This window comes from Eptatretus burgeri, chromosome 9 (genome assembly GCF_056783735.1).
Source record: "Eptatretus burgeri isolate ZD-2024b chromosome 9, Ebu_testis_v1, whole genome shotgun sequence".
Lineage (NCBI taxonomy): Eukaryota > Metazoa > Chordata > Myxini > Myxiniformes > Myxinidae > Eptatretus > Eptatretus burgeri.
This window is the reverse complement of record NC_140969.1, coordinates 98885340-98912790: the sequence shown is the minus strand read 5'-3', so window position 1 is coordinate 98912790 and position 27451 is coordinate 98885340. Positions and strand designations below refer to the sequence as shown.

At 44.2% G+C, this 27451-nt stretch overlaps 1 protein-coding gene across 2 annotated transcripts in view; it reads right to left on the bottom strand.

The window, feature by feature from the left end:
* Positions 1-27451, bottom strand: part of TONSL (tonsoku like, DNA repair protein) — a 106182-nt gene that overhangs the window by 26382 nt on the left and 52349 nt on the right. Inside the window, exons 15-24 of one of the 2 annotated variants that reach the window (XM_085896315.1) lie at positions 19788-19951; positions 13039-13159; positions 12373-12604; positions 11593-12010; positions 11277-11431; positions 11026-11182; positions 10324-10402; positions 9886-10214; positions 4998-5157; positions 4383-4567 (exon numbers count right to left, since the gene is read on the bottom strand). In XM_085896315.1, the coding sequence (XP_085752441.1) occupies positions 4383-4567; positions 4998-5157; positions 9886-10214; positions 10324-10402; positions 11026-11182; positions 11277-11431; positions 11593-12010; positions 12373-12604; positions 13039-13159; positions 19788-19951 (2000 nt within the window). Of the gene's footprint in view, positions 1-4382; positions 4568-4997; positions 5158-9885; positions 10215-10323; positions 10403-11025; positions 11183-11276; positions 11435-11592; positions 12011-12372; positions 12605-13038; positions 13160-19787; positions 19952-27451 lie in introns of both variants that reach the window. The other variant, XM_085896314.1, reaches the window with a different exon arrangement.

Sequence of the window (27451 nt, the reverse complement as noted above, 5' to 3'; positions counted from 1 at the left end):
CCTTTCTGTTGCAGCAGCAGCACACAGTGGCAGAGAAACTCAGGACATTGAGCCAGCTGTCAGTTCTACCATCCTATCAATGAAAAACGACATGTTGCGCATCTGGAATTCAGTGGAAGTCTACAATATGTACAAGGATCATGGAGGAAAGCTATACTCTCGACGAACCCTGTTATCCAAATTGTTGGATATACTTGGCTCTGAGCTTCTGGTTCTGTCTGATGAAGGTGTTGCTAGTTTAATCTTGTTTCGCAGCAGAGTGTCTACTGCGATCAACTTAGTGACATCAGATGAAGATGACGCCTTTGATGTTTCCATAGAACGAATTGCCAAGAAGGTTGCACAGGAATCTAAGTAGTTGTCATCCGACCCCAGTTCATATCAGACTAGAATTAATATAGATATTGCTCATGAAGCAGTGAGTTCAACCCTTCAATTGCTACTCTCCAAAATATCAGCAAAAATGGACTGCACACTTCCAGGAGCTCTGAAAGGAAACATCATAACGAATATGATCACCAATCAACCAACTACACTCCAAAAATCACTGGGAGTTCTACTCAGTCATAAAAGCCTCATCGAGCAGTTGTACAACTATCGTGTGACCTGTTCCTATGATGAGTTTCAGCGTTTCAAGGGATCAGCAGCAAAGGCTGCAACTGTTCACTCCAGGATTAGGGGAACCGCCAATGCTGAATGTGGCCTCGTTCAGGTTGTTGCTGACAACTTCGACACAAATATCTCATCCCAGAATGGACTAGTTTCAACACATTCTCTTGCAGTACTACTTACCATAAAAGATCAGGAGATATCTTCCACATCTGAAGATGAAGCCATCATCAGACGATTGATCCGTAATGAAATGAAGACACCTGTGACAGAAGACATTTCGGTTCAAAGGTACAAGGGACCTGAGAAACCAGCGATGCCAGTTGAAGAAGCCACGTGTGTGGTGTTACCTCTCCGCATATTGGCTCATCAAGTTATAAAACTTAAGAGAGTTCAAGATATGGATTTCTCTTTTCTGAAGCAAATCACTTCTGATCAGAACACGCCAGAGTTTGGTGGCTTTAATACGAAGCTCTGCAGAGAGCAAGGACGGTCCATCCAACCTGCAACGAGGGCCATTTATACACCACTCATAGATATGGATCCAGCTGATCCGGACACGATGTTTACAGCAATGGAGGGAAAACGCTTGACCGCAGAGTGTGGACAAACCGCAACCATCTTCACAAACGACCAACAGCTGTATCGAGTGGTCGTTAATGTTAAATGGGTTTATCATGAGCGATTTACCCAGTACAGTTTTCTGTATGTGCCAGGGAGATACTGGCTGCAGGAATGAGCGCACCAAGACAGCTGCTGCATTTGCCCTTGATGATGACTGACACTGAATGAGACACCAAGCACTGAAGTTGCCTTCAGAATGTTTACAAACCTGTTATATGTATGAACATTTGATTTACACAGGAATGTCTTCTTTTGTGCATGTTGTTAGCTGCTTTCATTGCATACTGTCGAATTGTTGAATCTGTATGAATAATAAAGTGATCTATATTCACAAAAACTGAAGTGTTTTTTTTTTTCTCTCTATATGCCTATTTATCAACATTTTCAATAATGGCGACTGCTAATTTGCATACTAATGACCTAAATTTCAATGTTATCAAATTGTAAGTGGGTTTATCATGACCAGTGACCCTAAAAACATGGGTTTGGACACCTCAACCAGGCTGTTTGGATGCTTACTTCTTGAGATATGAAGAAAAATTGTTATTTTGATAATGGTGATTGCTAATTTGCATATTAATGAGCTAAATTTAAATGTTATTCAATTTTAAGTGGGTTTATCATGACCAGTGACCCAAAAAGCATGGGTGAAGACACCTCAACCAGGCTATTTGGATGCTTCCTTTTGGAGATATTAAGAAAAATAGTAATTACGATAATGGCCACCGCTAATTTGCATATTAATGGGTTTCTGCAAAAATGCTCAAGGGTGCCAGAGTGGCATCAATTGGAATATTCATTCAGATGGTCTGGTGATCACAAAAATGCAGAAAAACATTGTGCGGACCCTAATGCAAGGTCATCTTGAAAAATGGTGTTTGACATCCGGACTAGTCGCTGTGAGAAAGAAATGGAAGCAGCCAACAGCTGATAGACATGACGAGAAGCATCGAGAAGGCCACACGATGAGGTATGCGTCAGAAGAACATGTTTAATGGTTGGAACAAGATCGCCTGTAGGATGGGTACTCTGCTCGTTATTATAATTGCCTGGTTGTGAATACTGTCTGTAAATACGTACTCTATCTCGACCTTCCTTGCCCCTGTTAAATAAAACCAATTTCATCACCTCTGTGTGTGGCTCAGTGTTCGGTTCGACATTGGTAGACAACCCCAGTGTGGTTAAAATGCATAACAAGTGGAAAATTGGCACCATTACACCACAAGAGGTTTTATGAAACCGCTGCCGGTCGTCTGGTCAGCCGCTTGGGCCCATCCTGTCAGACGGACAATCTGGCTGAAGCGACAGATTCTCGTTCAGTTTTTGGCATACAGAAAGCTCGAAGTATAGATCGATTTGGCTTTCCAGGCAGATGGCGTATAATCTCTTTTGATGATCCGTTACTATATTGGTGATTGTACGCGTGGAGGATTTGACCTCTGGTCCACCCGGCGATCATTGGTTTGTCCTGATTGGGATCATGACACTCATCTGAATCCAGCAATCGTAGCAATAATACTAAAATTTGCCATTAGGTGTCTGTCTGTCATCTGTCGTCTGTCTGATGGGTATTTTTTACCGTAATACATTCTATCATTACTTATCCAATCTCAACAAAACTTGACAGAACAACTAAGGGTCACACGATGGAGTTTATAGCAACTTAATTTACCCCCTCCCCAAGGGGTTATTCTGCTTTGGGTGAAGTCCGTGTTAAGGTGTATATCCGTGTTAAGATAGCCAATTGTGGTGTTTTTCCAAGGCCGCTTCTAATAACAAAACAAATAATAACACAAGTGATAACAGCATGATATTAATGTTATTACAAAACAATATTAACACTAACGAGCCGGAGGCGACGATGGTTCGTGGGCATGATTGAACAATGCCACAACAATACAATTGAGTTAGTGGAAGCTTTTGAGGAAGCCCTACCGTAAAAACCTATCTCTTCCGTCAAAATTGACCAAATCAAATCGGATTTTTTTATATGTTGTACTTATGGACATTACGCACAGCTTCTAGGAAATGAAATTGCGAGAAAAAAAAATATATTAAAAAGGGCCCACAAGGGGCGTGGGATGCACCTCATACAAAAAGACACAACTCGACCATGATATCTTGCTTGTGTCCAAGTTTCATCAAGATCACATCAAACGTCACGAAGTTATGCTCTGGAGAGAGTCACAAACAGAAAGACACACAGACAACGAAAATAGTGGTCACTGCTGGCGCCCGTGAACCAATAATAACCCCTCTCCCCTCAGGGGTTTTTCCATTTTGGACAAACGTCATATTAACGTGTATAAATAGCTTATCATGGCATTTTGTGGGACTTGAAAACGAGGAAGAAGAGGCCTCCCAGAAGTAAAATATACCATCAGAGATGGGGAATCCCCCACCATTGAATGAAAAAGGTCATACATATTCCAGATAATGAGGGAGGTGAATTGGAAACAAGACACCATTTGGTCATCACTTGAAAAAGTTCCCCAGGGGTGAGGAACGTAGTAACCAAAAATAATTGAAATCGCTTAAGCGGTTTTCCATTTATTACAAAGAACATTATTTTCAAGATGGCTGCCCCAGTCGGCCATCTTGGATCCGGCCATGCCCAAAATCAATAGGGTTCTTCCTTTTCAGGTGGTTCATGTGTGACCCAAATTTCAAATCGATATGGCGAACAGTTTATGAGTTATCGCACTCACAGCTATAAATGTTGACACGCGGACGGACGGACAGTCGGACGGACAGCCGGACGACCTGGGTGACAACAATATCCCCCTTCCGCCACGCGGCAGGGGATAAAAAATATTATAAACCAGAAACACATATGATTACCTTTATAAACAGTCATTACTGCTGTTTAACACAAAACTGAAAGAAATCTGGAGGAATCCCAACATCCTTGAGGCATTCTCTGCTTATCGTGTCCACCACAGAAGAACGGACCCGAGACTCGATCTACTGTAATCTATATACCCCAGAGAGGATAATAACATAACCCTTCCTGTCACTCCTGTAGGGAGTGGGCGTACTCGTATTATAAAAGAGAATTATACCTGAACCAATATGGGGAGGAGATTGGTGTGTTTAAAGATAAGGAAATAGTTGACATACATACATGAGAAAAATAAAATACAAGGAACCTTGCAGAGCACTGCTAGAGGGTTGACAGCCAGGGGATCATTCTGGCCCATTCGTGTACCGCTGGTGATTCCTGCCAGCTTGAGATGAGAAAGTTGGTCATGGCGAAGGCCAGAGGTCAGACTACTTAGTCCACCATCACCAAGTGGGTTATGTGAGAGGTTTAACAAACATAGATTTTTGGCACCTTAAGGGAAGACAAAACAAATTATCAACACTTCATTAATTGCTTAATTCGCAAAATGTACTTTAAGAAACATTTCAAAGCAAATTTCAATGAGTGTATGCTTAAGTTTCGGCTGCTCAGACCAACGTGAGTGAAGCACTCGTCTGGCTCAGTGATTGTACTGAGACAGATAACCATTATGCAACAAACGTACAGTTTCATGAAAATACAGCTTCTTGTTGAGATATAAAAGATGTATCCATCTGTGGTAGCTTACAGAGAGTAAATGATTTTTTAATGGAACTGAGGTTTACTTATACGTTTTTCTTTATATAATCAATACCATGATAATGGCTGCACAAACTCAATTGTATTGGTATGCTCATGATATAAGTGAGGAAGAAGGGTGTTGAGAAAGACAATTGCTTATGAAATAGTGGAAAAAAAATACCCTGGAGTGCAGCCTGAAAGCTCCGCACAGTATTTGCAGACAGCCCACAGGCCTGTAGGCCAAGCTGGCGCAGTGCTGTGCAATGCTGCATCAAAGAAGCGAGGGCAGGACCTGCGGTCTCTCCCAATGGGTTCAGTGACAAATTCAGTTCCTCGAGAGTCTGCAGGATAACATTATTGCAAAGCTCAGACAGCAACAAAAACTTGTTAATAAATATATAAGAGAACAGCAACAAAGTATGGCATGTGAGAGTAAAATAGTATACGATCACTTACAGGACATTCTTTTGAATAGTTGTCAAAGACTCATGGAGGAGCTTGTACATGGTTCATAATGGAGGGCCATTTCCAGAGTTTGAATGGTGCAAGGCTTGACCATGCTGAATTGCCCACAGCTCTTGAAACATTATTATGCCGAGTCGTAATAATATAGGGTGTGTCAATAAAACGTTAACTGCTTCAAATGACCTTTGTACTTTCAGTCATTTCCTGATTTTTTTTGGTTTTGCTCGAGTGATCAATGATCTTTGGAGAGGTCGTTCAAGCATAACCAAAGTATTCTACGGGAAAAAAATGACGTTTTCTACGGAGCATAGAGTAAACATTGTAAAGTGGTATTTTGAGACCAAATCAATTGCTTCCGTCCAGACGAGGTCCTGCCAGATCTGCGTCCAGATCATGCCAGTTGGCTAGGTGTGGGTACCTCACTCACCTGTCATAGCACTTCAGCAAAAGCTTTCTGCGACTCATTGGGACTGACTCAATCGGTCAACTTCCCGACCCGGATCTCAACCAACGGTACTCCATCTCTTCTGGATCTGATTTTGATAAATTTCACTGAAAATATCTGCTGTTCTACCTCCACTCCAATCGGTTCTTCTAACCACATCCTTGTCAAAGTGGATATCTCTCTGGCTGTTATCAGAGATCCACCTCAACGCCGTCAAGTCCAGCATTTCACTCAGGCTGACTGGCAGGGTCTCCAAGCAGCCATCAAACTCTAGACTGGTCTCCCATCGCAACTTTCTCCAACATCAACTCATCCTGGGAATTCTTTCATAGAAACTTGCTCTCCCTCATGCACAGATTTATCCCCTCTCGTCTTCAGTTGTCCTACCCTTCCTCCCACCCATGTTTCACTGAAGCTTGTGGCGAGGCAGTTGTCCTGAAACAACTTGCCTTTTCCTGATGGAAAGCAAACCAAACTGAGGGTAATCTCAGTTCCTTCCATAAAGCTCAGAACAAGTGTGTATCTACCCTCAGGAGAGCCAGAAAATAACACCTTTCTCACCTCAAGTCTGAACTCTCAAACCTCTCTCCCTCCTCCAAATCCTGGTGGTGTCTAATCAAATCTGATTCTGGTGTATGTTCCCCCTCCATCCCTCCCTTACCTCAAATGGCCGCACTGCTGATATCGCACTTTAAAAGGCTGAATACCGAAATTCAGGGTTTGCATTGAAATCTTGTGTTCGAAATGCATCGCTTTCTGTACCCACCTTACCCAGTCGCACCCAACTGTCCCTGGACTCTGTGTCCTTTTTTCTGACAAAGTGGAGAGCTTGCTGTCAAATTCTGCAACTGCCATCTCATTTGCTCAAGGTCATCTGGCATTTGCTTGGAAATCAGCAAACATTACTGCACTGCATAAAAAAGGTGCAAAAACAGACCCCTGCAACTACAGACCAATCAGCCTTCTCCCAATCATCAGCAAGGTTATGAAATCCATCATCACTTCAGACATTAAATCCTTCCTCTTCTTCAATCGCTTGATTTACGATCATCAATTTGGTTTTTGACCAGGTCACTCTACCCTGGATATGCTGCTTTTGCTCTCCCAACAATGGATGGAGGTCCTCAATGCCGGACATGAAATTAGAGCCATCTCCCAAGATATATCGGGTGCTTTTGATATGGTATGGCACCCTGCCCTGCTCACCAAACTCTCTTCCTATGATATCCAAGGCCATCTCCACTCATTGCTCGCAGACTTCCTCTCCTGTCGCAGTCAACGTGTGGCCCAAAATGGAGTTCTTTCATCCCCTCTTCCTGTCCAGGCTGGAGTTCCTCAAGGCAATGTTCTGGGCCCTGTTCTTTTTCTGGTTTTCATCAATGATCTCTCCGACTCTCTGGAAAATCCTCTTTATCTCTTTGCTGATGACTCCACCCTCTGCCTTACCATCTGTCATCTCTCAGACGGACAAGCAGCAGCTTTTTCGCTGCAGATCTGGGTAAAATCACAAACTGGTCCAACACGTGGAACATGTCTTTCAATCCTGACAAATCTCACTAAGTCTCTCCGAAAGGACCGTTTGGAACCCCCCCCCCCCACATCCTCCACCTGAGCTCCTGACCACATACAAAGCTTTCGTCCGCAGCCTGATGGAGTACTGCTCTCCCCTCTGGGCTGGTGCTCCTACCTCTCGCCTTTCTCGGCTTCACACAGTGGAAACCAAGGCATTTCGGATCATTGGCATCTCCAGCGATGAGGCTGAGTCTTTGGGCCTCTCACTCTCACCGCAGGCAGGTCGGTGGTCTTTATGTCTTCTGCCGTCTCCTCTCAGGTCTCGCCCCTCCTGCTCCGTCTGCTATTTGTCCCCACCATATTTCTGCAGGGTGCTCAAGGTCCGCCAATAACCCCCTTCTGCTGAAAATAACAAAATCACGAATCACTGCTCACCTTCACTCTCTCATTCCTCTTTTTTCCGCCTTTGGAATAAATCCCTCACTGTTTAATCCCATTCTTCCCTCCAGGCCTTCAAAACGACTGCTCACCACCACCTCTTATTGTCCCCCATCCAAATCCTCCAAAACCTGACCCTGACCCATGACGCTTATTATTCAATTTAATTCAGAATGGGATTAAAATAAATTCAATTCAAATTAAATGTAAGACCAAATAGGTACAGTACTGCATTGGAGTCATCAGAAGGAACCCAAACAAGCAACGAGCAAAGATTTGCTTGAAGGCGCCTATGACGTGGACCATCTGTGGGCCATTTTATCCCTTGATGACCCTCAAAAATTTTCATATTTATCAGATGTAGCGTTCTACATATGCGATCATGACATCATAATGAAGGTGCCTATGACGTCATTAAAAAAATCACTTATTCCTCATGAGTATTTGCAATGTGCCAAGTTTCAATTTTTTCCTTGGTGTGGTTTCAGAGATACAGAGGTCCAAAGTTTTTCCGTTTTTCCAACATGGCTGCCACACCACATGACCCAAGACATCATAATTATCAATTAAACATTCTACATGATGAAAATTTTGTCTCAACCTGACAAGCGGTTGTGGAGAAAAACACTAAAGTTCTGTGCGGCCAAACGAACAGAGAGACAGACAAACAAACTGACCCAAATGCAATACCCTCTCCTCCGGCGAGTGTAAAAAAGTTGTTCTGGCCGAGTGGTTAGTCACCAACTCGTAAGTTAGCAGATGCGGTTCAATATCGGACGAAGTAACGTTCAAAATTTTTCTTCTTCGGCGATAAAAATGGTTACACACGCGCAGATATGGCTCCTTTCATATATACTAGCATTGAACTGATTGCTTCGCTGACAATAGTTGTACAACAAAACTTACACATGTTACTTACTGCACAGTAATACAGTTTATCAAGTCAATATTTGCAAAAAGAAATTTTTTCCAGGAACAATTTTTACCACTATCAACCCAATATTAATTTTAGTAATACACACTTATTCACCAAAAAACAATATTGTGAATCCACTTAATATTCCCAAGGATCAGACGTTACGCAGTTTCTTTTGTTTTTTTCAAGTTACAAAATGCAACTCTCGAGTCATGAATAATACACGCCGTAAAAGGCCGAGCCGAGCGCCATAATGACGTCCCAGAAGTATTGCTGTTTTATTACACTGCCATCTTATGAAATCTGTTATCCCGACGCCTAACATCTGACATGCAATCCATCGCTTATATAGGTTATGGTGTTCAACTGCCATTATTGAAGCGATGGGACAGATCGAGTGCTGGTCGCTGGGATGACGTGCACGTCTGGAGAGGCTCAACCTAGCGCTAGATGTAAAGCCTTAATGATGTCCGAGCAAAAAGAGCGTGACAGATGAAGAAATCCAGCTACTTTAATATATTGACCAGCTGTGCTGACAAATGACTTCACTGATGAGTTTAATTAAAAGACAGCATGTTGTACTTCACAAACGTATTGCATGTCTATCTGCGAGTGTCAATCAGGACGTAAAATGAAGGATTTTTTTATAACATGTAATTGTTGTCTTGACTGTAGTTTTTGTTGTTTGTGTTCCTTTGGAGTACTTTTTAATATTCTTCCATTGCTTAAAGAAATATTACAATATATAATTTTGTGTGCTCCCGTGTCCTTATAAATGGTTCCTGCTCTTGTAGAATAATAAATGTTACCGTTGGAAATGCTTTATGAGGTGCCCATTCCCACGTCTCTTCCTCAATCCCAGAAAGAGGGCTTTTAAAAACAGGAACCTTGATGATTAAACGGACAAGAATTTTTGTTCTAAATAAATTTGTAGCTTCCCAACCAAGAAACTCGATTACTAACTTTCCAACAATTCCGTTTTTGCAATTCTTGAACAGCAGGAACCACTACATTAAAGCTATAGTTGCCACTTCTTCTGCCTCAATCCCAGAAAGGACATTTAAATTTGAAACGAACCCCCTAACTTGATGAGGCAGCAGGGCAAAAATCGAGTCCCATCACAGCGCTTGCTGCACGACCTGCCAGCCACACGCGCACATTGTCTCTGCCCTGCTGAGCACCAGTCAAGAGGTTGGCAGCCAGGAATATTAAATAAATTCAACCAAAGAAGCACACTGACAATGACACACCATTGACATCATGTACATAAATTGTACCATAGTCATCACAAACCTGCATTCTTTCTGTAGACACTCCCTCAAAGATGGCTACTAGTCCAATGGATGTCAAGCCATTCCCTGCCACATCGAGACGCACCAGGCCTGGCACTGCAGCAAGCAATGAACCCAGCTCACTGGCTTGTCCATCACCAAGCCGATTACCACTGAGCAACACTTCCCGCAAACCAGCTTGCAGCTTGAGGGAGCGTATTGCTGGCACAAGTGCTGGGCCTGGCAAGCCAAGGCCATTGAGCTGAGCAGACAAGTATGCCAGGCCTGGGGCTATGCCAGAAGGAGTAGATTGTAGAGAATTGAAGACTCTCAGGATGAAAGGATGTTCAGCTATGGAAACGATAATGAAAAATAAAACAATTGATAGCAATCAGCATAATCAATTTGGACAATACTGAAGCCATCAAAAACAGAATAGGAACAGAGGTATATCACACACCCACTGCCAGGCACTGGCATGCCTTAGAGTAGCGTTGTGGCAAAGGTGGAAGGTCCCAATTCATCACTTCAGCCAGAACCTGTACGAAGCAAATACATGACTCAATTTTAACAACCAAACACTCAGGTTGTCTGCATGGAGGGCAAATTACACAAATGCTCGCCTATTTGCTTAGATTATGTAATGCTGAATTGTGAGAAATTGTGCCCTCTTGTAACAACACATCATGGAAAAACAAGAACCTTTCCAGCATGTCGTGGTCACTGAGGGAGGACTCGCATCATGCCCTTTGCCTTACATCACAACACGAATGACATGGGAAAGTCAAAACAGATGGCACACTTAAAGGTACGAGAAACACCTGCTCCCTTTGGGAGCATTGGCAAGGCATCTTCTGAGGAGGGGGAGTTGGGGGGAGGGAGGGGGGAGCGGGGATTACCCAAGATACTATCAACATGTTTGCAAAATTTGGAGGAGATTGGGGCAGCCGGTTATTTTTCCATGATTTTTAGATGTACATACATACACACGTACAGATAATTATCTTACTTAATATAGTAGGATCAGCCTTTTTAGGCTGAATTTAAAAAAAAAATTCATATAAGCATGTACATTGTGTGGACACATTACAGGAACTGGCACAAACCAACACAAACCTCATGCTGGTGGACGTAAGGCAAAATATATGATACAAACGAGCACCTCCTCATTAGATTGAAGAACATCAGCGATACGATCGTGTGGAGCAAGCTGAGCTCCATCTTGTGCCAGCCGAATATCAGGCAGGAGGCCTGTGGCTCTGTAATATCTCTCAGCTGCTTGACTACATAACCATTCCACTGTGGCCTCTTCCTGTTCACTGCACAAAGAAAGAGCAGCAGAATAATCTCGACGTTGTTGCAATATTCCAGTAAAAAATAATGTAATGGGCATGTATCTCCAGCTTAACATACCTGGAACGCACTGGTATGAGGAAAACATTTTCCTGAACTTTGACTCTGATCCTCATGGGTGGAGCTGAGGGAGCAGCACAAGCTGAAGCAGCAGTTGGGTGCTGAGATGATGGGGAGGAATCCTCAAGAGGGATCGGCAAAGAAATGGATTCGTCCTGCTGGGTATGGTGAAAGGTGCAAGATGCGAACAGCAAAATAAGAATCATTTACAAACAAAATGTTAAATGGTGACTGCTGCAACACATGGCTGTACAATAATGAAAGATTGGCAGACACGCATACTCAAAGGATGGGAATGTATGACTGGCATAAGTACCCAGGTGTGGGTCCGACCGACAATCTTGCGCGCGACAGGAAGCCTTTGCTGAATGGTACGGTGAGAGCGAGTCCTTGTTGGGGGTGGAGGACTGGTCGAATCCGTGCGTGCCCTCTTTGCAGCCCGTGCCATATCGCCAATGTCGTCCACAAGCCAGTCATCCACAACATAGTCTTCCACCAGGATGAGAGCAGGTTGAGTTGTTTCGGAGATGGTGGGGACCTCTTGATCATTGTTGAGGGAGTTCTGGGCATGAGAATGAAACGAGGAAGCATTCGTTACTTCAACGTCACCAGAGGATGGCCGGAATGTTTGTTGAGGGCCATCGAGAAGGTACGGATGGTGTTCAGAACGTCTGCATTCCGACTCTGCTTGCGTTGACCTTCTGCGCTGTGTTTTACCATTCCTTTCAAGTGATCTAAGTAGGAGACAAAAACAAAGTCCTCTCCTGTTAAAAGCTGAAACAAATTATTTGATAAAGTAGGGGGAAAAATGGGAAAGCAAGAAAAAACAGCACCACAAGAGGTGTAGACAATGATAACTATATTATACAGTACATAGCATTTGAAACAAAAAGTATTTAAGACAAATTTTAACAAGATCATTGCAAATTTTTTTTTCTTATTTTAAAGTTTATTTTTCCTCTTCTCTTTCTTCACCAAAATGAATGATGAGCAATAAAAACTTATAAAGTGGATACACCAGATTAATTTCTTTCAAGATGAACCCCCCAACAATCATCCCCACCCCATTATCCCTCACCAGCAAAACCCAAGTTACCGTTTGCCAAAATGGTGATACGAAACTGATAAAGCCGGACTGCGAGATGTAGGCAGTGGCCGAATACCAGGCAAGCTGTGGTTGGCTTGTTTCACCCGAGCACGAATGTGGTCTGTTGGTCGGCCTCGGGATGTATTGCGACAGGCCGGTCGAGAATGGGAAGACGGCACTCCTCTTGTCTCAAATATGTTGTCCGCTTCAGCTGTTACGTCTCTTTTGATCATGGGGTCAACTTCAGCCACAGAGGAATAGAAAGTATCCTCATACTTTGGTCAAAACATTCATGAGGCAAGGCAATATTTTAAACTTATGGTCATATATTTTATACCCTGCATGACAAAAACTAATGGGACAGGAAGGAAAGATGAAGGATTATTCATTCATTTTATAATCAGCTGCTGTCATCACTTACACTTGTACAGTATAATCAGGGACAACATCATGCCATTCCTTCAAAGAAAACAAAATTGCACGCATTTGCCAATTTGGAAGGTTCATTTTAACCTTGGGTGTACTATCAATCACTTTTAGTAACGGTGTACAAAGCATTCAATAGCAAAAGCTGGTAGCGTTCCTAAAAATGAAAGGCAAAATGCAATTAATGAGCTTCAACACAACACATCACGTATAATTAAACAACAAAATAAAAAAAAATTTAAACCACACCTTCAATCATGGCATTGCGCAGTTTGTGGGCAAGATTATTGGACGAGATGCGCGTCTCATCATCTAGATGTGTTCCATACTCGTGACACCATTTTTTCAAAACAGTCAGTGATGTCTCCCCCTAACAGCGATACAACCAAAATGTCACTGAGGAGACACTACCAAGATGCCTTCCAAAGAACGGGTAGCATGGGATTTGCAGGTGGTGAAGATCAAAACGTTTCTACAACAGGACTCCATTTTCAGTCCTGATCAGCAAACATAATCATTACATCAGATTCAACAAAATTAAACCTCGGGAAACTTGCAATGTCTAAAGCTTTTCCTCTCGATCCATAACAGACATACTTTGAATGAAGATGATTCAAATAAAACTCTCTCATGAATGGTATCAATTCAAGGGCATCTACATATAACATACTCAAGGATGGGGCAATTTTTATTACTCAGATGTTACTTGCACACCCTTCTATCAGCCACCTCCACCCACCCCTTCTCCCTCCCACTTTGCAGACTTCAATCTCCCCTACTAAACTGCCTTTTTATCAATAATCCCTTCTGTTGCCCAATTTCATTTACATTCTCCACCATCTGACATACCTTATTTGTATATGTCCCTTATATAAATTATGCCAGCTGAAAGGGGGCAAAAGACTTGCATAAAGTACAGCTTTTCTCAAAGAAGACAGCTGTAGCCACTCTTTTCAACTGCAATGTTAAGGAGAAAGTTTTAACAGCAAACCGGGTGATGCACGGACCAAATAGAGGCAAAAATGCAGCACCATGTGGTTGCGTAAACATACAGTACAAACCAATAAGGTACATCATATCGGAACGAGAAGTACAGGAAGCCCTCAATCTACGTTTTTTTCAACTTAACGCGATTGACAAAGTATGGATGCTTTTCGATTTACGCTTCATAATTTTCATGTTAACGCTTTTTCATGGGGGCGAAAAAAATGTTTTTAACTTTCTTCCAAAAAATAAACTGTGCCGTAACCTCTCTGCTCAAGTTTTCATGACCTTCAGGATGTCAGAGAAGCGAGACACTGTTAATGCAAACAAGTGATGCTCGTGCATCAAAGAAACGTAAGACCCTTAATTTGGAAATTAAATTGGACATTAGAAAACGGTTCTTGAGAGAGGAAACTCCTTCAGAAATTGGACGTTCGCTATCCTTTCACTAAACTGGTCTACGATTGGGAAAGATAACTGAGCACAAGGTGAGACTTCTCAAACACGTGAAGGGATCTGCGCCGATGAAGTTGAAGGTAATTAGCAATAAAAGGAGTGTCGTGATTGCCGAGATGGAAAAAAAAAAACTTTTGATTTTGTGGCTCGAGGACTAGACAACAGAATCAGCTTGCGTTGACTGTTGATGTTTATGTTGCATATTGACACGGGCATAAAGGTGCAATGACTATTTTTGTGGGCTTTGGTATCATGTCATGATTTTGTTTTTCAATGGCATTTCTTCCATGATCCTGATTCAGAATTCTATGCTCTAATCCAGGATATCTATCTGTCTATCTCTATCTCTCTCACACTGGTTCCAGTTGCACGTGGTCTGTTGTGAGGAGGAGAAGAAAGAGGTGGAGGAGAAGGAGGCGGAGAAGAAGGAGGCGGAGAAGAAGGAGAAGTAGGCGGAGAAGGAGGAGAAGGAGGCGGAGAAGGAGGAGAAGGAGGCGGAGAAGGAGAAGACTGTTCAGACCAGTCTTCTTCCCTTCTTCAAACATCAAGAAACGCCATCAACTCCTTCAACAAGAAAAGGAACCTTGCCAGCCATGCATGAAACCAGCCAAATATCAGATAAAGAGGCAGAAAGCTCTGCCTCACTGTCTTGGTAATCTCTCTAATCGTCACTCTGACCTCTCAAGTGTCGACAAGCATTACACACCACTATTTTTGCTGAGTAGAGAATGCATTAAGTGCAGTCATTTCTTAAAAATAGTGCGGGCCCGTAGGGGCGTGCCCGTAAGTGCGTGCCAGTATATGCAGCTTCGTGCCTGCAGTATCAGGGCCCAGCATCAATTGTGACGTCATATCAAACGAAGAAGAATTGACGCCCCTCTCCCCCCCTCCTCTGTTCCCCTTCTCTCCCCCCCCCTCCTCTCTCCCCCTCCTCTCTCCCCCTCCTCTCTCCCTTTTCTTGCCCCCCTGTCACCTCCCTCTCTCCCTCCCCTCACTTGCCCCCCTCTTGCCCTTCTCTCTCCCCCTCCTCTCTCCCTTCTCTTGTCCCCCTCTCACCCCCTCTCTCGCCCTTCTCTATTCCCCCTCCTCTCTCCCTTTTCTCTTCCCCTCTCTCTCTCGCCCCTCTCTTGCCACCCCCCTCTCGCCACCCCCTCTCGCCCCTCCTCTCTCCCCCTCCTCTGTCCCTCCTCCTCTCCTGCCCCCTCTATACCCCCTAGTCTCGCCCCCACTCATATCCCCCCCTCTCCCGTCCCTCTCTCTCGCAGATATTGGTCGACAGATAAATGGCCGTAACTTGGGAACTGCTCGTCCGATTAATATCAAACCTCGAAAAGGCACATTCGCGGTCCCCAGCAATATTCCTGGCAAGTTTCAATCAGATCGGACCGTCAATCGTGCAAATAATAAAAATAAATAAATAAATAAACAAACATTAATTGTGACGTCGTAGCACCGTGTCTTGTCATTGGTCGACAGATAAATGGCCGTAACTTGGGAACCGCTCGTCCGATTGATATCAAACCTCGAAAAGGCACATCCGCGGGTCCCCGGCAATATTCCTGGCAAGTTTCAATCCGATCGGACCGATGATCGTCCGGTTATTAATAATTTGGGAAAAAATTGGCATGATAAGGTGAGAAGGTGGAACGACACCTTCAGCTGCCATATATACACCTTTTCAACACTGAAAAAAGCAGTAAAATGGCCATAACTTGGGAACCGCTCGTCCGAATGACATCAAACCTCGAAAAGGCACATCTGCGGGGCCCCGGCAATATTCCTGGCAAGTTTCAATCAGATCGGACCGGCGGTCGTCGAGAAACGGCGGTCACAGACAGACAGACACACACACAGAGATTACTGGAATTATAGATAGATAAACATTTATCTATGTTCTCCATTTACAGGTATACCTCGATTTACGTCCAAGATGTATTCTTGAAAAGTGTGACTTGTATCGAAGCCCCTGAAATCGAATCTTTTTTTTTCCATAAGAAATACAGTCAAGAAATAATGCTGTGTGGTGGGCTGGAGGAGAGGGGGGGGGGGTGGTGGCCTAATTTTGACATATGATATTACCTTTTTGGCTTAAACAGAAAAAGTTTAAACACATCCTAACACATATTTTGACAGTAAAAAAATTGAAATGAAATAATTTTATTAAAGTGCAGTACCGTGCTGTAAAATACACTGTGGTGGTGGTGGGAGAGAAAGGAGGGGGAGAGAGTGCAGATGGAACGATAGACAGAGTTATGATCAGACGAAGAAGGATGGAAGGCAGGAGGTTAAAGTTTGTCACGTATGTCATTCTCAACATCCAAAAATGTGAGAAGTGGTGAAGATGCTAGTTCAGCTGCTGAAAATAACAGCAATTCAGAAGCCTGGTACTTCAAAATCTGCTGGAGTTGTGGCATTTTCAAGGGAAATATCAAGGGATATTTGCTTCTTGGCCTGCATTTTTGACTTGTACATTTATTTGAGGCAAGAGATCGAATCTTGCAGTGTTCTGGTTACTTATGCAGATCGGTCCCTTTATGGATCACCATTCTCAATGAGGTCCAAAAGCCGAGAGAGATTGTTTGTTGTCAGAGTTCTGATTGCCTGCTGCTCTCAGTCATTGGCCTCATCGGTGTTTTCCTCTGAATCCCGATGCTCATCAAGATTCATTAAATCTTCATTTGTTAGTTTCTCATTGTGAGATCCTAACTCCATGTTGTCCTCATCTATCTCCTCAAAGCCCACATCATGTGCAAGTCTGACAATGTCCTGCTGTAGACAAGGAACGACATCAAATCTACAAAAGTCATGAACAACATCTGGCCAGGCTTTGCGTAATGCGGCATTCATACTCGTTTGCCTCATCCCACAACGCCTTGCATAATGATGAAGTTCTTCCAAAATTCCTTGAGGGTTGGCTTTCCCTCACCTGCTGCATCCTCAATCATCTTAGCAAATGTCCTACTCAGGTAATATGCTTTGAATGCAACGATCACCCCTTGGTTCATTGGCTGGAGCAATCACGTGGTGTTTGGTGGCAAGAAAATAACCCTGATGTTGGAGCAGAGGGTCTGAAATTCTAATCTATGGGCTGTTGCATTGACCAAAATAAGGAGAGTTTTAAAGTCCATGTTTTACCAATTGCAGTATTCCCTCAATGGAAGCACTAAATAGTCAACAAACCACTCTTTGAAGATTTGTCTCATCATCCAAGCCTTTCTGTTACTTTTCAAGTGGCGGGGAGTCTAGACTTTACGTAACCCTTCATCGCCCTTGAGTTCTCACTATGATAAATGAGCAACGGCTTCAGCTTACAATCAACTTCTGGATTGCCACCAAGCAGAAGGATCACACAGTATTTTGAGGGCTTGAATCCTGAGGCTGTTTTCTCCTTCTGGGAGATAAATGTCCTGGATGGCATCCTTTTCCAGTGAAGACCAGTCTCATCCACATGAAAAATCTGTTTCGGACTGTATCCACCTTCCTCATTAGTGATCTCCAAAAATTTGACACAATCTTCCACCAATTTTTCATCAGCGCTCGCAGTTTCTCCTGTCAGCTTGAGGCTGTGGAGATTGTGACGCTTCCTAAACCAATCAAACCAGCCACGGCTTGCGGTCTCTTTAGCCGTGGCAGTGGAAATGGAACTCTCGCTCTCCTTTTTAAAGTCATCATACAGACTTATCTTTTTGCTGTATGATGGCTTGACTCGCAGGCATCCTCATTCTACTGAAGTCATCAATCCACATGGCCAGTATACGTTCCATCGAAGAGCTCCTTTGTTTCGTTATCAACTTGGATGTTAATGGCATCTAGCACATTTAGCACTTTCACAAATTGTATGTGCAGTTGTTGGAAGCAAACCTAAGTGCTGACCAACATCAATAGCACGATCACCACTTGCCATTCTGTGTATAATATCCAATTTCGCCTTCAGATTTACAGTTTTACCCACTTTCTTAGCCACAGGCTGACTCATATCACCACCAGCACACTTATTACTCATGATGAAGATTTTGGAAGTACAGTACATCTGAACAGCGCAAATGCAGAAATACAGCACACTTTACATCGAAGTGACGTCATTCCAATCACGTGCTTAGGCTTCTCCGTCACCATTTTTCCTGAGCTGCCCAGTGAATTGAATTGGAATTAAATTGAATTGTGAGTGGAAGAAAAATTTCCATGCTTTATGTGGACAAGAACAAATTTTAACACAGTAAGAACTAGAAGGGCATTCAGTAGAGCGCATACCTCCGCCACGCAATTCATGATCCATGAGAACATATCGGGCCCAATACATTTTTGAAATATCATGCCATATATCGTTTTGGCCTCATCTCTCGATGGTGAAAAATCACTAAAAAATTTAATAATTCTCGTATCCGGATCTAGATTTGAATCTTTCCCAAAATCGAATCAATTTGTCCTTGTCATACACCCAACATTTTTGAGATAGTGCTATGCATGCATTTCAATAAAAAGACATTATCAAAGCTTTTTGACTTGCACTCTTCAGGATAAAAAGCCGGTTGCCTCCGTCAGTCCAAAAAGACGTTCTGTCCACCTCTCATACAAGTAAGATTATTTACAAATTTCAGTGCCAGTGTGACGCTAGGTACGTGGGTCACACATCCTTGAGATTGAAGGATCGCATTGAACAACACGTCCCTTTGGGGATCAGTCGGGGTCAGTCAACTGAACAGAGACAACCAACTCGGGTTTGTAAGAATGTACATAGTACGACAACCATTCCCTGTGCCTCTGCAATTGGTTTCCATTTCCTGAATAATCCTCAGTGTGAAGAGTAATATCATATTGACTGGTATAAAATACTGAGTGCAGGATGTAGTTTAGCTCAACTTCGTGCAATGGAGGCCACCTTCATCAGGTCAACAAAAATAATTTGTCCGAACTTTATATCTATGTTGAATATGATGGCTTGATTGACTGTGACAACTGTACCACAGTCAATGTTGAGTGATCATGAAAACGACACCCTCCCCCCTCCCCCTCCTCTCTTCCCCCTGCCTCTCCCTCCCCCCTCCTCTCTTCCCCCTCCCTCTCCCTCCCCCTCCTCCCCTTCCTCCCCCTCCTCCATGTTTGTGGGGTAGATGGAGGAATTTCATAAAAAGGTAGGATTGTATAGCATAGCTTGGTTCATGGATGTGTAGGAGACATCTCGATGTAAATTAAGTAGGGAAACTGTGAGCTGAAGTGTTACGTTTCACCACACGGGGGAGGGGGGGGTGGTGCTGTGTGAATTAGGTAGGGATTAAGGCAAATTTCTCCAAGTATGTGAGTGCCCCCTGTAACCTTTTCCTATGTCTTTGCATTTCCAAGACTGGAAATAAAAAGGGATCATATCAGAAAGACAACCACCACCAAGCTGAGTGTTCCAAGCAGGCAAGAAGCAAGGGAACCACATGTGTGCAAACATATGAAGCAAATGGGCAAAGGAACGAATAAAGATACAGTATAGGATTACAAAAAAAATAAAATATGATGCATGGTGAAAATATTAAGTAGTAATCAAATATATATATTGCTCTGTGGACAACCTTTGCATTCTGAAGAAGCGGATCTGCACCCTTTTGCAGCAGAAGTTCAGCCACATCGTGGTTTCCAGCTGAGATGGCATCATGCAGAGGGGTAACACCCTCACACAGTGGACCACCGGGATCATTTACGCAAGCCCCGCAGTCGAGTAGTACTCGCACAATTTCTGCAAGGTAACCCAAGATCCCAATTAATGTAAAATATCATTTGCTGAAACTAATGACATAAATAGGGTGAAAGAGAGGAGGTGGACACGAAAACAGAAAAAAAAATCAGATTTTTGACATAATTTGACAACTTATTTTTCCGACGAAATCCCACAATGTATAACAGTGGTAGAGAGAACTAGAATCAAACAAGAGCGAGATTTGCTTTGCAATACATGTTCCCGACCGGTCCCATGTTCAGGAGATAAAAAATTGTTTGCTTTTAATGCACACACGAGCCGATACCGGAACCAAAATTAAGAAGAAGAACCTCTTTAACCCAACATGTTTCGGTTGTTTCTCGGCTTTAGCCATTTCATACGAAAATAACCCAATGTAATACATGGAGTAAAAACATGCATACGGCTTAGGCGCATATATAATACATTGTGGTTATATACTTGGGATCATTCCAATTGCACTGGGTCATGGTCTAACACCTCGGCCTAAGGCCTGAGGCCTGCCAATCTGTGCTGCATCATGCAATGGCAAAACATGATTTTATTGGGGTGGAGTCAGGCCAGCTGTCCAGCCAATGGATGTAAAGCAATGGGGTTGTCAGGGCAGCTGAAGACCGACCCATGCATAATATTGTATGTTTGTGGGGTAGAAGGAGGAATTTCATAAAAAAAGGTAGGATTGTATAGAGTAGCTTGCTTCATGGATGTGTAGGAGACATCTTGACGTAAATTAAGTAGGGAAACTGTGAGCTGAAGTGTTACGTTTCACCACACAGGGGGTGGTGCTGTGTTAATTAGGTAGGGATTAAGGCAAATTTCTCCAAGTATGTGAGTGTCCCCTGTAACCTTTTCCTATGTCTTTGCATTTCCAAGACCGGCGATAAAAAGGGATAATGTCTTTAAAACAACCACCACCAAGCTGAATGTTCCAAGCAGGCAAGAAACCCCACCTCCAGGAATGAGAACTAGCAAACCACACCACTGAAGTGGATGATTAATGGGTGTGACGTCAGAGAGGAGGGGAGAGTTATGATCAGAGTCAGGACACAAGGGAAGAGGGAAGAGAGGTTCTGTGAGGTATGCGCTTGGAGATGGAGGTCTCATTTTCTGGCTTCCCCTCGACATGGTGAAGAAAGCTACACGATTCTCGTGTTGGTGCTAAGGCATATTTGCCTGTGTGATGAAGCAAGATGCTGGCCATTGAACGTGAGGCTGGGTCATGTGAGACGTCTTGGAGCCTCGTACTGCGCCATCGGGGAAAAAGACTGCACCAGTCTGCAGAGGAGCGGCATCAGCAAGTGCAATCAATGAAAGAAGCTGCATGGTGGCCCCGGTGTTGAGCATCACCGCACAAATTGCCTCCTGTACGTTTCCTGCCGAGAGAGTGGCTTGGCGCCATTTTTGGGCGCATTTTCCCACGCAGTTTGGCGAACCTCAAGCTCCAGAAACTCATCTCTGGGCACGCAGCTAAGTGCCGGGAGAAAGGGAGAATTTTTCTTTTATTTATTCTGTCCCCTTGTCTGTATTAAAGTGTGTGGAGGCACCTCAAATGGGAACGTAGGTTCCCCCACGCTTCATTCTTATCCCGTTTTGAATTATTACCATCGTAAATATTTGATTTATTGTCATTAAACACCCGTATTCATTTAAGTTTCTTGTGTCGTCTACTTGTCGTGGGTTTGAGCATAAAGCGGTGTGCCCCCGTCTGAGACGCATCCTTGCCGAACTCCATCCCAATGCGCCATTAATCTCGAAGGATCACGTGTTCGCCTCCAATGGAAAACTGTCTGGCTATCCTTTCAGGCTTGTGTTAACCATCCTGTCCATGACAATTGGGTCGGGGTAATTAATTTAACCCCCTGGACATGACAATATGATATGTTACAAGTCTAAAAAGGCACAACTCCAAAAAATTGACAAAACACCTGAAACTCAAGCTTGTTCTGTAAATTATCATAATAAGGCCATGTACCAAGTTTCAGTTGAATATGTTAAAGGGTATGAGAAAATAGTGTGAAAAAAAAAAAAATCACAGGTGGGACGGACGGACAGATATCAAACCTATAATCCCCTCCGGTGAAACAGATAGGGGCCGAATAACAGATCAAATGCAGCAATGGAGCCATCAGAAGGAACCCGAATAGGTAAAGGTGGAGTAATAAGGAGGAACCCCCAATCGGTAAAGATGGAGTCGGCAGGAGGAACCTGGATTGGTAAACATGGAGCCATCAGGAGGAACCTGGATAAGTAAAGATGGAGCCATCAGGATGAACCTGGATAGGTAAAGGTGAAGTCATCAGGAAGAACTCGAATAGATAAATATGGAGCCATCAAGAAGAACCTGGATAGGTAAAGATGGAGACATCAGGAGTAACACCAGTCGGTAAAGATGGAGTCATCAGGAGGAACCTAAGTAGGTAAAGGTGGAGTCATCAGGAGTAACTTGGAGAGTTAAGTTTAAGGTGGAGTCATCAGGAGTAGCTTGGAGAGTTAAGTTTAAGGTGGAGTCATCAGGAGGAAGAACCCCAGTCGGTAAAGATGGAGTCATCAGGAGGAACCTAAATAAGATTCAGGTTACACCTGCTACTCTTCTATCCTCAAACCCATCCAGGCGCATACAAGTGAGCCTCACAAGAACAATTTGCAAGAGTTCACCAGAGAGGAGACAGAGGAGAGAGAGGATTGAGAGGATTGAGAGGATTGAGAGGAGAGAGAGGATTGAGAGGATTGAGAGGAGAGAGAGGAGAGAGAGGAGAGAGAGGAGAGAGAGGAGAGAGAGGAGAGAGAGGAGAGAGAGGAGAGAGAGGAGAGAGAGGAGAGACAGGAGAGAGAGGAGAGAGAGGAGAGAGAGAGGAGAGAGAGGAGAGACAGAGGAGAGAGAGGAGAGAGAGGAGAGAGAGGAGACAGACGCGAGAGGCGAGAGAGAGGAGAGAGAGGAGAGAGAGGAGAGAGAGAGAGAGAGAGAGAGAGAGAAAGAGAGAGGAGAGAGAGGAGAGAGAGGAGAGAGAGGAGAGAGAGGAGAGAGAGGAGAGAGAGGAGAGAGAGAGGAGAGAGAGAGGAGAGAGAGAGGAGAGAGAGGAGAGAGAGGAGAGAGAGGAGAGAGAGGAGAGAGAGTAAAAGTAAATTGAGAGAAAAAGACACCAAAATACAAAAAACAACAACACCGGCCCAAAACAGCACACATCAAAGTGTTTTACCCACTGCCTTCCTCGTGACATCATGGATATATATAATCTGTGAGTGAACATGTATTCAATATGCGCTCCGAAACCTCTGGACGTAACGATTGGAATTTGCTGGTTATATTTTAGGTGTGTCCGGGAAGGTTTGAGGTGTTAAATCGGAATCGCAGGGGTTCGGCGGGGAGGGGTGAGGGAGAAGAAAATTCTCAGTGTAAAGTGCACCAAACAGGTGATGGAACAGTGTTTTATGAAGTCAGCTGTGGAAAGGACTTTCAGTGTTGCACTCTGCACGTCATGTAAACTGCAACCGACAGATTCTCCACATATCCATACATCCTGTAATTATTAAAATTTTCTATTTTGCTCTCATAATCTCAAAGTTGAATTTGTTTGGCACACAATATGAAACCCTGTGCCAAATTTGGCGATTTTAGCTCTACCCCCAACCTCTCTCCACCCCCAACCTCTTCACCCCCCGCCCACCCCCTGCACTCCTCGTCCAGTTATTCTTCCGAAAAATGGACAAACCAACAGATGGGATCATTGAGATACTCATGTGACCAGCCTCCCAGGTCAGCTCAGGTCAGGTGTGGGAGCATGCACCACAGCAGCGTGTCGCTGCTTCCACATTCCGCCAGAACTCCAGGGGCTTCAGTCTGGCCACCCCCCATGCAGATACCTGGCCCATACCATTCTCCTTGAGAGGCTGATCAACTTGCTGCAAACCCGAGGCACGTGGTCGGCCCATTGGCCTCCTCCACTCACGAGGCTCCCTCACTGAGAGAATCTGGTGAGCAGGATCAGCGTCAGGAAAACGAACCACATGTCCATACAGCCGCAGCTGACGTTCAAGGACTGTGCAGGTAACAAATATCATTTGAGTCTCTCTCAGCAACCGCTCATTGGACACAAAGTCTGACCAGTGATAGTGAAGGATTCTACGAAGAGACCTGGTACCAAAGGAATTAAGTCTCCGTCACAGATCCCTAGTCAGAGTCAAAGTCTCACACCCAAAGAGCATGACTGGAAGCACCAAGGACCTGAAGACTCGGACTTTCATCCTCCCGCACAGGTACCGGCAGTGCCACACCCCATGATCCAGTGAATCCACGACTCCCCAGGCCCGGCACAGATGTCTGTTGACCTCTGGGTCACAGCTAGCAGAGACATGAATATCACTGCCAAGATAAGTGAATCTCTCCGTGACCTCAACATCCTCACCACAAACAGGTACAGACAGGATAGCAGCATCCAATATGTCATTGAAAGCCTGGCTGTTAGTTTTGACCCAGGAAAGCCGTAATCCCAGCGGCTCAGAGTACTCATTCAGCACCTCCAGGGCCTCCAAAAGGATATCTAGAGCTTCCGAAAAGACGATTGCATCATCTGCGAAATCAAGGTCAGAGATCTTGACATTCCCAAACGATGCACCACACCTTTATCTCTCCGATATCCTCCGCACAATCCAGTCCATATCATTGCTGAAAAATGTGGGGGCCAGTGCACACCCCTGACGAACTCCAGTAACAACTGGAAATAAGTCAGAGATGGTACCACCACATCTTGCAGCACTCTCAGTACCAGAGTATAGTTCAGACATCAGATCGATCAGTTTTGGTGGCACCCCACAAAGACCAAGAATCCTCCAGACGGCATCCCGATTCACTGAATCAAACACTTTACAGATATCAACATAGGCTGCAAGCAGCCCCTGCCGAAACGTTCAACTGCGTTCGGTGAGGACCCGAAGAGCAAGGACACGGTCAATTGTTGACCTCTTTGGTGTAAAGTCTCACTGCTCTGGATGCTGGTGCTTAAGCAGATGGTGGTGAACGCCATCAAGAATTATCCGAGCAAAGACCTTGCATGGCACTGAGAGCAGCGTCACCCCTCGGTAGTTGTTGCAGTCTTGGCGATCACCCTTCCCTTTCCAGAGAGGGACAGCAAGGCCCCTCTTCCAGTCAATTGGGATAATGCCTGTGCTCCACGCAGAGCACAGAACTGCAAGCAACGACACGAGTAGAGCATTTCTACCAGCCTTGAGAAGTTTAGCATGGATGCCACAGATCCATGGAGGTTTACCCCATTTCAACAGGTTCACAGCAGCCTGTGTTTCCATAAACAAAGGTGGAGCACAGTTGATTAGCGGGTCAGCAACAGGTCGAGTTGCACCCGACGTTCCACTCGACAGCTGGTGGATCAGCCTGGTACAACCACTTAAAGTAACCAGCCCAGCGGGCCTTCACTTCGGACTCCACTGTCAAGAGCCCACCACCCTCTGCTCTTACTGCAGTACACCGAGCGATGGGCTTGGACGAACGCAATGCGTGAATTCCCCTATTAGCAGGAGCAGAATCACTTGACCACATGTGATGATCTGCCCCCTCACAGATAGGCCTCCTTGTCCACCATTAGTGCACCATTAGCAACCATCAACGAGCACATGGTCAATCTCCTTTACCACACCACCAGGATTGGAATACCAAGTTCAGCGATGAGCCTGTGGGTGCTGAAACCATGAGCCAGCCACTCCAAATCCATGACTTCTTGCAAAGTCAAGGAACTTAGTGCTATTCTGGTTCACAGCTCCAGACCCGTGGGCACCAACACACGTCTCCCAACCATCCCTTTCAGTTCCAGTCGATGCATTGAAATCCTCCAAGACTAGAAGTGTATCTCGCCTGAGGCACTGATCAACTACAGCCTCCAGCGTGGGATAGAATGCGTCCTTCAAGGTCCTGTCACACCTTGACGATTTAGCCAGCGTATGCCGACGTATGAAAAATTTGTCTAAAACGCTGGCACACGTCGAATACGTTATGGGTAAGTTTTGTATTCGTTAAGAGCACGCTGAAGCACACCAGCATACATCGTAGTACGCTGAGCTCTTCGACAAATTTTAAGCATGCTCAAAATTTTTCGACATATGCCAGCGTATGACTCACACGTTCCGCATACGCTGGCCATAAGTTGAGGCACGTTATGCGATCGTCGACACACGTTACTTGTAAGTTACTCATAAGTCGAAAACACGTCAAGGTAATGTTTAGCGTACCAGAAACTTATTTCTAGCCTATGAGTAACGTGCTTTGAACCTCTGTGTAACGTATCTCCAACGCATATTGAGGTATGTAGACATATTTGACGTCTTCCGGACGACCACAGAACATGTTTCTAACTTAGAGCTACTGTATAATGGCATATTGACAGCGTTTAGGGGAATTGGTATATAAAAATGGGGTTCACAGGAGGAACCCGTCAGTGTTTCAGACTCCATGGTTTTTTAATTTTTTTCTTCGGTATGACGGTGATGTTGACACTTCGATTTATAGTGCGGTTATAATATAATATAATTAATAGGCTGCCGCTCAACGATTTAAATCATAACCGCACTGGAATTCGAAGTGTCAACATCACCGTCATGCTGAAGAAAAAAAAAATACCATGGAGTCTGAAACACTGACGGGTTCCTCCTGTGAACCCCATTTTTATATACCAATTCCCCTAAACGCTGCCAATACGCCATTATACGGAAGCTGTAAGTTAGAAACACGTTCAGTAAGTTCTGTGGTCGTCCGGAAGATGTCAAATACGTCTACATACGTCAATATGCGTTGGAGATACGTTATTCATAGGTTAGAAATAAGTTTCGGGTACGCTACACATTACCTCGACGCGTTTCGACTTACGAGTAACTTACAAGTAACGTGTGTCGACGAACGCATAACGTGCCTACAACTTATGGCCAGCGTATGCGGAACGTGTGAGTCATACGCTGGCATACGTCCAAAAAAATTGAGCATGCTTAAAATTTGTCGACGAGCTCGGCGTACTACGACGTATGCCAGCGTGCTTCAGCGTGCTCTTAACGTATTCGACGTGTGCCAGCGTTTTAGACAAATTTTTCATACATCGGCATACGCTGGCTAAATCGTCAAGGTGTGACAGTGCCTTTAAATCGTTGAGCAGCAGCCTATTAATACGCTACGCCACGTGATGGTCGGCGATACGCTGCCGCGCTATGCATAAGTTAGACTATCGTTGGGCATAGGTTGTGAACGCCGACAACACACTAAGCATTAATTGCTATGTTATCTATAAGTTATCGAAACGTTCTGTGTACGTTACTAATACGTTATGCATACGTCCAACTCGTTATGAATACGCCCAAAACTGAAAAAAAACATCAATAGTTCAGCATACGCCAGCGTTTTACATACATTTTGATATGTTGCCAAACGCTGGCTAAAACGTCAAGGTGTGACAGGGCCCTCACGGTGAGATCACTCGCCTCAGTCGGAGCATGTACAGAGATCAG